A 13,936-nucleotide genomic window follows, 5' to 3' on the forward strand; every position below is an offset into this window, starting at 1 on the left:
GGCCCTGGGGATCACAGATATGAGTGAATGAGGTAGGCCCCCTCTGAACTGGACCCTTTTCCGTAGGTGGACTTCATCTGGATCAACCGAGACTTGCGGTCTTTCGAGTGGTTTGTGAGTCTGACCAGACTGGAGATGGACCAGGCCGAGGAGACTCAGGAGGGTAGGAGAGGGGCGGGGCCTGAGGATGATGGAGGTGGGGCAGCGGGGTTCAGGGTCTCTTTAAGAAAGTGTTTAGATTATTCTATCAAAAATGTGGGGGAGGGGATTCCCTGGTGGCGCAGTGGTTGAGAGTCCGCCTGCCGATGCAGGGGACACGGGTTCGTGCCCCGGTCCGGGAGGATCCCACATGCCGTGGAGCAGCTGGGCCCGTGAGCCATGGCTGCTGAACCTGTGCGTCCGGAGCCTGTGCTCCACAACGGGAGAGGCCACAACAGTGAGAGGCCTGTGTACCGCAAAAAAAAAAAAAAAAAATGTATAGCCTCCCCCACCCCATTTCTCTTTTTTATGGCATTTCTTTTTATTCAAAATGAGCACTTATTAAAAAGTTAGATTACCAGGCCTCATTCCAGACCTTCCAAGTCGGATTGTGTGGGAATAGGGCCTGGGAAGGTACATTTTAACACGATTCTCAGACGATTTGTATTCACACTTTTTTTTTTAAGTTTTCTTGAGGGATAATTTACATACAATAGCATTCATCAATTTAAGTGTCCAGTACAGACAATGGCATTTTGACAAGTGTGTCCAGTTGTATAACCATCACCATAATCAAAACATGGGACATTTCTATTACCCCCAAAAGCTCCCTCATCTCACTTTGCATCAATACCCTCTCTCCACTTGCAGCTCCTGGCAACCTCTGATCTGCTTTTGATCACTATAGTTTTTCCTTTTCTAGAATTTCATAAAAATGCAATCATATAATATATATGTAGTCTTTTCTAACGTCTTTCACTAAACATAATACCTTTGAGATTTATCCATGCTGTTGCATGTTAAATTAAAGTAAGTAGTTAATTCCTTTTTGTTGCTGAGAAGTGTTCCATTTTCTGGATATACCACAATCTTTTCCCACTCAGTTGCTGATGGATGTTAGAGTTATTTCCACTTTTTAGCCATTTTTGACTATGAAAGTCTCTGTGTGGACATATGTTTCCTCTTCTCTTGGGTAAATACTTAGAATTGGGATTGCCAGGTAGTATGGTATGTGCTAAGTTTTATAAACTGTCAAATTATTTTTCCCAAATGACTGTACCACTTTGTATTTCCAACAGCAGTGGAGTTCCAGTTGCTCCACAACCTCATCAACTTTTTTTTCTTTACATCTTTATTGGAGTGTAATTGCTTTACAATGGTGTGTTAGCTTCTGCTATATAACAAAGTGAATCAGTTATACATATATCCCCATATCCCCTCCCTCTTGAGCCTCCCTCCCATCCTCCCTATCCCACCCCTCTAGGTGGTCACAAAGCACCAAGTCATCAACACTTGATGTTGGCAGTCTTTTTAATTTTAACCATGCTAGTGGGTGTATAGGGATATCTCAATATTCTCTTAATTTGCAGTTCCCTAATTAATTATGATGCTGAAGGTATTTTCATGGTCTTATTTGCTGTTTGTATGCCTTCTTTGTAAAGTGTCTTTTCAAATATTTGTCTGCTCTTTAAATCCAGATATTTTTCTTCTTTTTATTAAATTGTAAGAGTTCTTCATATATTATGGAAACAGGTCCATTACCAGGTGTACATTTTATAAATATATTCTCCCAGTCTGTGGTTTGTCTTTTCATTTACTTAAACTGTCTTTTGAAGAACAAAAGTTTGAAATTTTAATGATGTCCCATTTATCAGGTTTCTTTCTCTCATTCTTGATGCTTTTTGTGTCCTAACTAAAACCTTTGCCTCACCCAAAGTCATGAGTATTTACTCTTAGGTTTTCTCCCAGAAGTTTTATAGTTTTAGCTCTTTATTTAGATCCATCTCATAGTGAGTTCAACAAGGTCCAGGTTATAAGGTGAATATGCAAAAGTCAATTCTATTTCTATTTACAAACAACAAATAATTAGTATTTGAAAATCTCTAAATAGAATTTTAAGAACCATGAAATACTTAAGGATAAACTTAGCAAAATATGGGCAAGATCTGTATACTAAAAACTACAAAACATCTCTGAGAAACAGTTTTTGTATATTTCTTGTACTTGAAGTTCATTGAACTTCTTGGACATCTGGGCTTAGAGTTTCTATCAAATTTGGAGAAATTTCAGCCATTTTTTCTTTACATATTTTTTTTCTGTCTCCCCTTCTCCTTCCTGTCACTTCAGTTACACGGATCTTAGACTGTTTGATACTCACAGGTGATTGTGAGTATGGTTGTTGTTGTTTTTTCCTCTCAATCTGTGCCTCATACCAGATAGTTTCTATTGCTGTGTCTTCAAGTTCACTCATCTTTTCTTCTGCAGCAACTTATCTATCCTTCCCATCCTAATAAAAGTCCCAGCAGGTTTTAAAAAATAGATATCAAGAAGCTTATTCTAAAATTTATAGGGAAAACCCAAAACACCTAGAACAGCTATTAATCCTATCCACTGTATTTTTCATTTCTCTTATTGTGTTGTTCTTCTCTAGAAGTTCCATTTGGGTATCTTTTATGTCTTCCATTCCTCTTCTCATCATAGCTGCTTTGTTTTGTTTTTACATTCTCAAGCACATTTATAATATTTGCTCTAACATCTTTGTCTAAGTCCATCATCTCTGTCATTTCTGGGTCTGTTTCTAATGACTAATTTTCTCCTAGTTATGAGTCATGTGTTCCTGTTTCTTTACATGCTTGATAATTGTTTACTGGACGGCAGGTACTGTGAATTGCATGTTGTGGTCTGGATTTTGTGGTATTTCTTTAATAGTACTGTACTTTGTGCACAGTGACATTGTTTAGGATGGTTTGGATACTTTCAAGACTTGCTTTTAACTTTTGTTAGGGTGAGTCCAGAACAGCCTTTATTGTGGGGCCAATTCAGCCTCAGGGCTTAGGTGCTGCACCTCTGAGGACTCATCCTACTGCCTTATATATTAGAAGGTGTCTGCACTCTTGATGGTGGAACACAAACTATTGCCAGCTCTGTTTGAGCTCCAGGTACTGTGAAGCCTCATGTTTTCTGGTAATTTTCTTTCACAAGTGTACAGATTAACACTAAGCCAAAGACTGAGGGGGAACTTTATGCAGATTTCCAGAGCTAGTGAGCCCTCATCCTCCCTTCCTCTTTCTCTTCTTCCTTTGGTCTCTCTTCCTCTCTGCAGTTGCCCTTTTTCTAGTTTTGTGCCTGGCACGTTCTAGCTGTCCTGGCTCCCTGATCTCCAATTTCTGTCTCCTCAATTCAGTGAGGCCAACACCAGGAAATTGTAAGGCTCACTTCAGTGTTTCCTCCCTCAGTAATGACAGTCCTACATGACCTGTTGACCAATGTCTGGAAACCATTGTTTTATATATCTTGCTTATTTTTCTAGTTGTTCAAGGTGAGAGAGTAATATGGTTCCTTTTACTCAAGCATAAAATTTTAATAGATGTAATCTGTAAGTAGAAACGAACATGTGAACAAACATACATATTTACTGGGGGTGTGTGCTCAATATGTTTCCTGATGAGGTAGCAATCAAAAAATTTAGAAAGTGGTCTAAGATAAAAATTATACAGCTTGGCATGTACGAATTCTTTTGCTGATGGTCCCTTCTTTTATGTGTTCATTAAATTGGAATGTTTAAATGTCCTCCCCCCAGGCCCTGCAGTCTCCCCTCCCCACCCAGCAAGTGTTGTATCCTACATTTTTTACTAAGCATTGTATGATAACATGTTTCTCTGGGTTATTTAATAGTCCTCATGGGACATCTTTGTGGAATACTGAGGTTTTGTACTATGTTTAAAGTTAATCTGTTAGTCATTATTTTGTTTTGTTATGTTTTACTTACGGAAGATCTTAGATAAGGAGGAATATCTCTAGATATGTTTCTAACTTCAAGAGAATTGGTGAGGTTTTTTTTTACAGTGTTGAGTCCACTGGAACTAGATCTTATTTGGCTGGTTAATTATCACAATGTTGCCATGAGTAAATTCAAATTCCTATGCTAAACATAGTTTATAAGTTCAAGTAATCAGACACAGTTTTCTACAAAAAACATTCAAACACATATAGTTTACTATAAGAAACATCCAAAGGCTTAAAGCACCAGTCAACAGTCTTTGGAAGAGAACAAATAAACCCTAGAATGTTGTAGTAAAGCTTCTTGCCCTTTCTTGTAAATAACAATTAAAGCAAATATTTATATAGCATTGACTTTGTTCCAAATGCTTTTAAGTATATTAATTCATAAGAAACTTGCTTTTATGATGACAGCCTAAGGGAGAAGTTTAGATTTAATTTAAATTTTCTAGTTACTGGTATATAAATATTTGCTGTTTGCTTCTTCCAAATCTGTATAAGCAAAGGGTAACAGCTAACCCACTGCTTTGCATTCTCAAAGCCACTTGAGTCAACAACTGTGTTACCTCAAATTTCTTCCAAGGTTTCTCATTGCAGCTGAAGCACGTGGCCTCTGATTTCAACTTTAATCATATACCGAGGTCTGAGTCAAAGAATTTATGGTTTATAATTTTTAATTTCTATACCTGAAGCTTCAATTGTGCTGTTTGAGTTGGGTCTTTTACTCTATCCCATAATAGCTATAGAACCTTGGGCACATTGCTTTGCCTCTATCTCCTCATCTGAAAAATATGGATGCTGCTAAGTACCTACCTCATAGGATTGCTGTGAGGATTGGGTGAGAGATCATATGTACAGCACTTAGAACAAGCGCTGGAGTTTAATAACTGCTCAGTCAACTTACCAGTAGTAGAAGTCGTACTAATAGTAGTAGAGGTGGTAGTAATAGTAGTAGTAGTAATTGCTCCATAAATTTAGTAGTAATAGTAGTACCAGTACTAGTAGTATTTAATGGCTATGTAATGAAGGATACGGTGGTTTGCCGTAAATTATTTAACCATGCCCCTACTACTGGACATTTTGTTTATTCCTAATTCTCCGCTATCATAAATAAAGCTGCAATTAATATGCATGAGCACATAGTTTTGTTTTCCCCTTGCTTTGGATGATTTCCTTAAGAGAGTGTCCCAGAAATGGGAGGACTGTCTGGAACACGCTGTCTTGGAGAGAGCGAAAACCTCCACAGCACCTCCTCCTCCCTCCCGCTCTGATGTCTCATTCTCTCCTTTCTTACCCCTGTGTGGGGGAATGGGGGGGGGCAGTGACTCTGAGGAAGAAGGGCCAGGGCTGTCTCAGGTGGGCATCCCTTACGGTATGTCTTCTTCCCTCCTGCACCACCACACTACTGAAGTTCAGTGATGTGTGAAATGAAATGTGGTGTCCCTCCTAGGGCCATTTGCATTTTAACAATGGCTGAGATCTTGAGCCAAAGGAAAAGTGGGCTAATCGTGGCGTATGAAACAATAGAGAACAAGCTGGGCTGGCCTGAATCCTTTAGGGAGAGAGAATCCTTTAAGGATAAAGGATTGTCAGCTCGTGAATCCAACGTGGTAGATCAGGCCCCGCCGTTTCTGGCCTGCGTTGTGGCAGGGGTGTGGGGCAGCCCTGGGCAGTCTTCTCCCCATCATGGCACACCGGGAAAATGACATTTATTTGCCACCTCTGGGAGAATGGAGGAAACTGCTTGAGCACAGAGGTGCCCACCTGGATGTACCGATTGCCCTAGAGCTGGTGGGATCAGTATCTCACAAACCTGTCCTATTGCAGACACAGAGCTGTGGACATTCAGGCCTAATGGTCTCCTAGATGCCAGTCTCTGCCCTGTCCCTTCAGTCCTCTGACTCCCCTCCCTGAAATGCTCTTTTCATTTCATCATGCCTTGCTCCAGTACCCTCTCCCTGCCCCCATTCCCTAGCTGGGCATTCCAGATTCTTCACATTCTGGCCTCATTGTGTATCCAGTCCTACCTGCTGTTGCACCCATTCAAGGATGCTCTGCTCCAGCCAGGCAGTCACATAATGCCCCACAAACTCCAGCCTCCCACCTTTGTCTCATGCTACTCCCTTCTTAGGGTGCTTCCTTCACCTCCCCTTTGAGTCTCAGCCCTCTTCCAAGACCTCGCCCAATCCCCACCGTCCCAGGAAGCAGCTGTGTGTGTGCTCCAGCCTGCCCTGTACATCAGTAGCATTTGCCATCTGATCCACTCACTCAACCCTTGACTCTGGTCTCAGTGGTCTTTCCATGTGTGTGTGGCTTGTGTCCCCAACTAGGCTAAGCAGACACCATGAGGCACAGAAGGGCATGAGTTCAGAGACCAAGGACAGCCACGCTGCCCTGGGATTCATTTACCTTCTGTAAATATAAGGTCCAGCTCCTGGGGTGGTTGTGAGACTTACATTAGACAATGGCTATACGATAACTCGTCTGTGCTGTGCACAGGGCCTACCCAGCTCGAGCAGCTCAAGAGAGCCATCTTTCCTCTCTACAGCGCTGGTCAAATGGAGGTACTGGGTGAATATGGTTGGCCGACAGTGTGAGTCCTCCTTCAAGCCCCAGGACAAGGTGGCTGGCATCCTGCCCTGGCCCCATCATGGGTGCTGGCCCCTCAACCCTGCCCTCTCCTCCCCCACGTAGGCCGTTTCCTGGAGCTGCGCATGTATATGACCTCCGCGCTGGGCAAGAATGACATGAAGGCCATTGGTTTGCAGATGGCCCTCGACCTCCAGGCCAAGAAGGAGAAGAAGGATTCCATCACAGGCCTCCAGACACGCAACCAGCCTGGGCGGCCAGATTGGAACGAGGTAAAGGCCACCTGGAGCCCTGAAGCCTGCAGGGACTAGTGGGTCTGACAGTCTGAGGCAGTGACTGGGGAGATTAGGGCCAAGCAAGCAGGGGCAAAGATTGAGGCCAGCATCCGAGTCCAGCCAGGATCTCAGGGCTGGAACGGGAGGCAGGGGACCTACATTCTGGCTCCATCACTAGCACCGCTTGTTCCACCCCTAGCCTCCGTTTCCCCATTTGATCACAGAGGAAGTTAGCCCATATAACCTCCAAGGCCTCTCCCAGCCCTGACCCCCTGCAAACCAGAGTCTGAAGGCCCCAGTGGACAGAGTCCCGGGGAGGCATCAAGTCTTATCCCTTCCTGGTACAAACAGGGAAACTGAGGCCCAGAGCCACAGAATAGTTTGCAGTCTTTCTATTTTATTCCTCAGGTTGGTTTTATTATTATTTTTCCTCCCTGAGCACTTACCAGTTGGGGTGCAGAGTCTGCCTGAAGTGAGCCGAAGGTATTGCTTTTCAAACTGCTATAGATGATCCATGTTTAGATAGTGAGAGCCCAGGGGGAACGGGGTGCCGGCGGGGCTTCGGCACCAAGAGAACTTTAGGCAAAGGCAATTCTTAAGCAGAACCTGGGGTGGAAAAGGCTCCTCGCTGGGGGAGAAAGCCTGACTTCAGGAAAGCGGCATTTTGATGGAGGCCCGTGGGCTGGCATGAGATTGGGGCTTTGGAAGTCAGTGTACCCTCTGGGCTCTGCCATCGCCCTACAGCACTGCAGCTGGTTTAGTGCACATCTCCCCCATGGATGCAGCTCCTTGAACCAAGGGCCTGGGTCGTATTTCTTTCTGGTCCAGCCCCTCCCTGGGGTCAGAGTCAGGTTACTCACTGAGCAAACGGCCCCTAAACTAATGGCTGAAGCCAAGCAGCTGTGCCCTGGGGCTCCTCATGGGGAGGACAGCCATCCTGGCCCATTACATCTTCGGCTCCACTGGGTGTGTCACTGGGCGGGTCCACGGTCCCCCCTCTTCTCCCTCTGCTCTCCCCCAACCCTGTGCAGTCCACGTGTTCCAGAAGTTAGCCACTGAGAAGAAGGGCAAGGTGCAGGTCTTCTTCTGTGGCTTCCCAGCTCTGGCCAAGGTGCTCAAGGACCATTGTAAGCAGTTCGGCTTCAAGTTTTTCCAAGGGAACTTCTAGCCCTGCCTCTCCAAGCTCTGCCCAAACCCGCACTGCCTGCCAGCCGGATCGGATTGCTACCAGGGCCCTGCAGAGACCAGCCTCAGACGACCCAGAAAATCCTGCTCACCGTGCAGAACAGGAGGCCCTAGGGGACCCATGGACTTCCTTCAGAGCCCAGGGAGAAGGGCAGGGCCTTGTGCAGTGCTCCTGTGAGTTCTGGGATTGCTGTGGGACTGGTCAGACTGGGGGTGGGGGGTGGAGGTGACATGGCTGGGGAGTGCAGGGGGCCTTCTCAGGGCAACAGCTTCTCTAGAAGTCCTCTGAGGATGCCTTCCCTCCTACTACAGTGGTCCCAGACCTGCCTAATCATCAGGATCATTCAGGAACTTCCACACACTCAGCACGTTATTATGAAAGTTTTCAAACATACAGAAAGTTAAAACAATTGTGCAGTGGACAGTGTTACCCACTTCTTGATTCCTCGGTTAACATTTTGCTGTATTGGCTTTACTGTGAATTTTCCATCCATCCCTCCCTCTAGCCGTCCACAAATCTATCCCATTTATCTGATGCATTTCAAAGCACACTTTGCTACTCCGAGGAGCTTTCTTTAAATGTAGATTCCTGGGTCCCACTCCCAGAAATTCTGATTCTGAAGATCAGGGGGTGAGACCCAGAATGTGTATTTTATCCCAAATCCATTCCCATACGGAGAGAGAAGCAGCTAATTTTCCCTTCTCCTTATGTCATTGTCTTCCTGTCTCCCTATTTATCTGTGTCCCTTTTCTCCCTATTAATCTCTGTCTGCCTTTCTCCCTGTGTCTCCCCCCTGTGTGTGTCCCTCCCTTGCTCTGCATGACGGTTTTCCCTTCTCTGCACACACTGAGTCATTAGAGAAGCAGTATGGAGACAGCGTCTCTGTGTGTGTCTCTCCATGGTGGTCACAGAAAGGCCTTGTGCCCAGGAATCTAGCAGGTTGTGACTTGATGCTCAGTTCAGCCATGCCCCAGTGACGTGGCCCTGGCAACCTCTCTGAGCCTGTTTCTTCATCTGGAATATGGGCCCGGTGCCCTGTCCTCCCTGATCACAGTTGCTGAGGGTGAAATGATATACCACCATTAGTGCCCAGGACGTTCATCCTCCGTCCCTGGGTGGCTCTTTATTGCTCCAGGCATCTGAGTCTCTGCATCTTCTCTCTGCACCCTAGCTCCCTCTGGTCTGTGTTCCAGCCTCTGTCTGCATCTGTCACTGTCCGGGTAGGAGTGGATGGCAAGGACAGAAAATACAAAAGCCCCCCTAGGAGACTCTTGGGGGAGGAGAGGTCCTAGGTGGCAGGCAGGCCCAGGAGGGCTAGCCTCACCTGTTGGATCTGAGCTGGACATTTTCTCTCTGCCCCACACTGCAAGCCCCTGGTGACCCCACCGTTCCCGGGCATCCTCTACCTTGCAGCTGGTTTAGGCCTTGCAGCCTAAACTCTCCTCCCCAAAGCTGCCTTCAGCGGGTTGGAATCAGGCACTTTTCAATGGGATAGTAGATTGTACCTTTCTTTTCTGTGGGTTGGAAGTACTTGGCGTAGAACAGGTAAAGAAGCTGGTGACAACCATGATGGTGACACCTGTTATAAAGGGCTGGGCATCAAAGGGGGATGGCGGCTGGATGCAGCCGGTGAGGGGAGTGCAGAGGACGAGCAGAGAGGACCCTTGGAGTCATCTTGCGGATGACAATGAAACAAAGTCGGTGGGAGAAGTTCTTTTCAAAAAGAAGCAGCAAGAAAAGGGGATGGTGGATGAGGACGTTGATGTGCATCTTGGGGCAGAGGGTGCAACGCAGAGTGAGGACTGAGACAGAGAAAAGACGGGACACAGGACGTCATATTCAAGATGTGGGAGGAGCTGGAGGAAGAATACAAGAGGAAGAGTGGGACCCAGCTGTCAGCTCTGTGGTGAAGGAGGCAACCACGTGCCATATGGAGGGCAGGAAGATGGGGAACTGGGCTCAAGGAGCCTCTCCTGGGGCTGGGAGCCAGCATATCTGGGAGGCCTCGTGTTGGGGCACTTATGCGTGATCGTGTTTAATTTCCAACAAGCCTGGGATAGGCGCCCAACTCACGTGGAGAAACTCAGACCAAGGGAAGTTGTTACCAGCTTAACTGGCAACACTCCTGGAACCCATTTCCTCCTGTTGAGTCTGTGTTTTCCCCTCATAATCAGACTTGGGAAGCCTTGGAAAAGCAAAAACAAAAACAAGAACAAGAACAAAAAACAACTGTCACTCTATGGAGGGTAGAGAGAGGTAAGCTAAGAGGTCCTGATGGGCTGGGGTATCTAAAGAGGATATAGCAAAGTCATGGGGGGAGTTGGCAGGGCGGAGTCTGTTTAGCACAGGACTTCACACACACACACACACACACACACACACACACACACACACGAGTCACCATTGTTTTACATTTCACCCAGTCTCTGTCCACAATGCCCTAAAACACTGGTGTCCCAGTCCTCAGTCCCTTGCTCTCTCTTTACAGACTTCTACCGGTCTCCCACTCCTCTATACAAACAGCCAACTGTTCATTTAGAACCTTATCTTCCAAAAGGCATGGAAGCAGGTGGAGGAACTTGAACCTTGATTCTAAAATGCCTGAAGGATCCACACCTGTGACTTGTGACCACGTGTGGCGAAGGCTTTCTCTCCAGACATATTCTGCTTGCCCACTGGAGGGCACTGTGGAACCAGCGATCTCGGGAGGTTTTGTTTTGCTGGGAGGGACACTGGTTGCTGAATGGTAGTGAATCAGGAAGAGCCAGGGAAGACCCTGCCCCACCCCAAAGCTCCCGGCCCTGGGCCACACCTGCAGCCCCAGACTCGAGCAGAACCGTGAAGTCCAGAGACTTCATTTTCTAGATCAGAGTTTCTCTAGCTGCCAGCCCCTTACCCCAACATACAAATGCACGCACAACCCTCCCCTCCCAACCCCCTGCCCCCATACACACACACACACACACACACACACACACACACCCTCCCATCCCTGTACCAGTGTCCGGGTTCTGGGCTTCCCTCTTTTCTGTCTGCAAGGTCAGAACAGGCCTGGCTTGGCTGGAGGGATGGAGTTCGTTGGTCCAGGCTCTGCCACCTCACATTGTCATAGGTGGCAGGATCAAATATGTGGGTATACAGATTACTCGGGCTGTCCGTCTAGATGTTTCCTAGATGCCCAGATGGGGGCCATCCTGCCGTCAACCAGAAACAAATACATCCCCATGGCTGGCTGACTTTTCTCCTTCCACCCAGATGTCGGCAATGCTGTAGGCACATCTGGGGCCAAGATGGCCAAGGTCGACACACACACACACACACACACACACACACACACACACACACAGAACAGAGAGGGAACACAGGCGACCTGCAGATCAGCGGTGGGTGTATCAGGGTGTGTGCTGCCCTCCTCCACCAAGCTGTGAGCTCCTGGGGGGCTGGCCTGTGGCCCCATAGCCTCCTGTAGAGGGAGGGGCAAGAGCCCTAACCAGATACCAGCTCCCACCAGGGCAAGGGATTACTTAAATGGAATCATCCTCGGGAAGGGTCTTCTGCCTGTAACTGTCACTTGTAATCTGGGGAACGAAAGCGCAGGCACAAACTGAATGAATCGCTTTGCCAGGAGGCTCCACGACGCTGTTCTGCTGTGACGACAGCTCTGGCAGAGACAGCAGTGTTAGTGAAACAAACCATTAGGCCCCCGCCCCGAACAAGCCGCACAAGTGCATTCTGTTAATACGCTGCGAGGCAGCGGTGTTGGGGGGACGGGGCCGGGGGACGTGGGCGGTATGGAGAAGTGTCACCGCCTGGCAGACAAGGTGGAGGTTAGGATTAGCCACACCAGCTGAGACTGGCTCTGGGCAAACTCCCTGGAGATGTGCCATGGAAAGGCCTTTGCCCTCTGAAGTTGAGGCGCCCGGCTCTGCATTTGCTTCTGCCCCAGTCAGCCGTGTGACCTCGGATCTGCCCTGTGACCTCTCCGAGCTCTCACTTCCTCAATGAACAGATGGAGGATGTGAGTGTTTAAATGCCTGTACGTGCATAGTCATTTCCAAAAAGATACACAAAAATATATTTTATCTGTTTGCTCTCGGGAGTGGGAATGAAGAGAAAGGAAGGAAAAGATTTTCTTTTTGGGGTTTTAGAGTTCTTTCTTACTTTTTATTTTCTACCCCTCTATCGATTTTGAAGTTTCTATGATAAACATGTATTAGTTTTATAGCTTTATTTTTAAAGAGAAACCCAAAGTAGAATGTTAATTAAAAAAAAAATTCAAGTACCAAGTTTTGCTATGTTTCTATTCCATCTAACAAAAACCAAACAATGTATGTGTATCATGCAGGAGACAGATAGAAATGTATCGGAAGACACTGAGAAAGATGCACACCAAACAGTTCACAGTGGTCAACTGTGGAAAAGGCAAACGCACTTTTGTGGTTTTCTCTGTTCTGTTTTGTGTGTTTATGTGTTACCCATGTCATGTTTCACAGCATAGAATTTTTATACCATGTACTTCATATACTACTCGTTTTTTATCTACATACTTATGTGATGGCCTACGTCACTTTTTAAAGAATGAAACAAAACGGAGAGATTGTCTGAGATGTCTTCTAAAGATCCCTCACATTGATTAGTTCTCGAATGGAAGGGTTTGGGGCATGGCTGGGACTGAGGGAGCCGTCCCTCCAGCTGGAGGGGCCTCTCCCGGCCTCTTCTGCAGAGTATGGCTGCTACAGTGCCCGTATTCAGAATGCAAAGCTGCCAGCCCTAGATGCTCTAAGGATGCAAATGAAAGGCCCCTTCCAGGCCCAGGGCTGGTCCAGAAAGGCTGCCTCGGGTGCACTGTCTCTGCTAAACAAATACTCATATTAACCAGTCTTCCTGACAGACTGATGCGTCTTTTTATGATCTGTCTTTACAATATGATGACTTTCTCCTTTTAAAAATAAGATTAATTCAGACAAGACATTTATTTTATGGGGAAATCCATCCCAGGGGGAAGGAGACTCCAGCTGAAAGGCAGAGATGGCTAGAGAAAGACTCGACTCTCAAGGAAGCTTCCCGCTCCCAACCTCAGCCACATGGCAGTGGCCCCAAATGAGCTGCCCTGATCCTACCCCGGGACAAGTGGGGCCACCTGGAATCATCCCAGTTGCGTAAGTGTCACCTCCTGGAGAAAACAAAATAAAATAGGGAGGGAGTTTCAGTGTGGTGGAGGGGAAAGGGTGCATTATTCTTCTGGTAAAAGAAAAAAGTTCTGAGATTCCCCCAAACTTGGTTGGATGTCTGTGTATACAGATTAAGCTTGTCTTAAAAAAAACTGTGAAGTACGTCCAAGGGACATGAATTATTTGTCTCTGTGCCTCTGTGCCGGGAATAGCGCTGCCATCTAATAGGTGCTTGGCAGTTGTTCGTGAATGTTTCTGTGCTATGATCCCTGTTTCAGCTGGTGGCCCATGAGGTACCCTTGACTCTTCTATCTCCCCATCCTCAGCCTTCAGCCAACCACCAAGCATGTCAACATGTTTCTCAAATCCATTCCCTCCAGCATTGGCCCGGCCTTGGTTCAGTCCTTCAGTAGCCTCTTGCCTGGACTAATTACATCCACCTCCTGGCTGTCTTCCTTTCTCTAGTCTCTCCGGGTCTGATCCATCCTCCACACTGTTGCAGATCTGATTACACCCCTTCCTGTTGGATAACTGTCCTATCGCAGTCATCGAACTCCTGAGACGGGCACACAGGCCTCCCCACATGAGCACTCGATTCAGATCTGCAGCCGGTATCATTACTGGCCCTTCCTCCTGTGTCTTGCCAACATCCATTTCACCTTCGTACTCTAAAAACACCCTATAACTCAGAGTTTCCCCGACCACCATGAAATGTCACACCTTCCAGCCTTTGCTTC

At 46.8% G+C, this 13,936-nt stretch overlaps 1 protein-coding gene across 1 annotated transcript in view; it reads left to right on the plus strand.

Moving 5' to 3' along the window:
- The window catches only part of NOX5 (NADPH oxidase 5), a 33,657-nt gene extending 25,647 nt beyond the window's left edge, over window positions 1–8,010 (plus strand). Inside the window, 3 exon segments of the mRNA XM_065871180.1 lie at window positions 67–163; window positions 6,673–6,839; window positions 7,879–8,010. Coding sequence (XP_065727252.1) covers window positions 67–163; window positions 6,673–6,839; window positions 7,879–8,010 — 396 coding nt within the window.
- Window positions 8,011–13,936: the final 5,926 nt, after the last annotated feature.

This window comes from Phocoena phocoena, chromosome 2, assembly GCF_963924675.1.
Source record: "Phocoena phocoena chromosome 2, mPhoPho1.1, whole genome shotgun sequence".
Classification (NCBI taxonomy): Eukaryota; Metazoa; Chordata; class Mammalia; order Artiodactyla; family Phocoenidae; genus Phocoena; species Phocoena phocoena.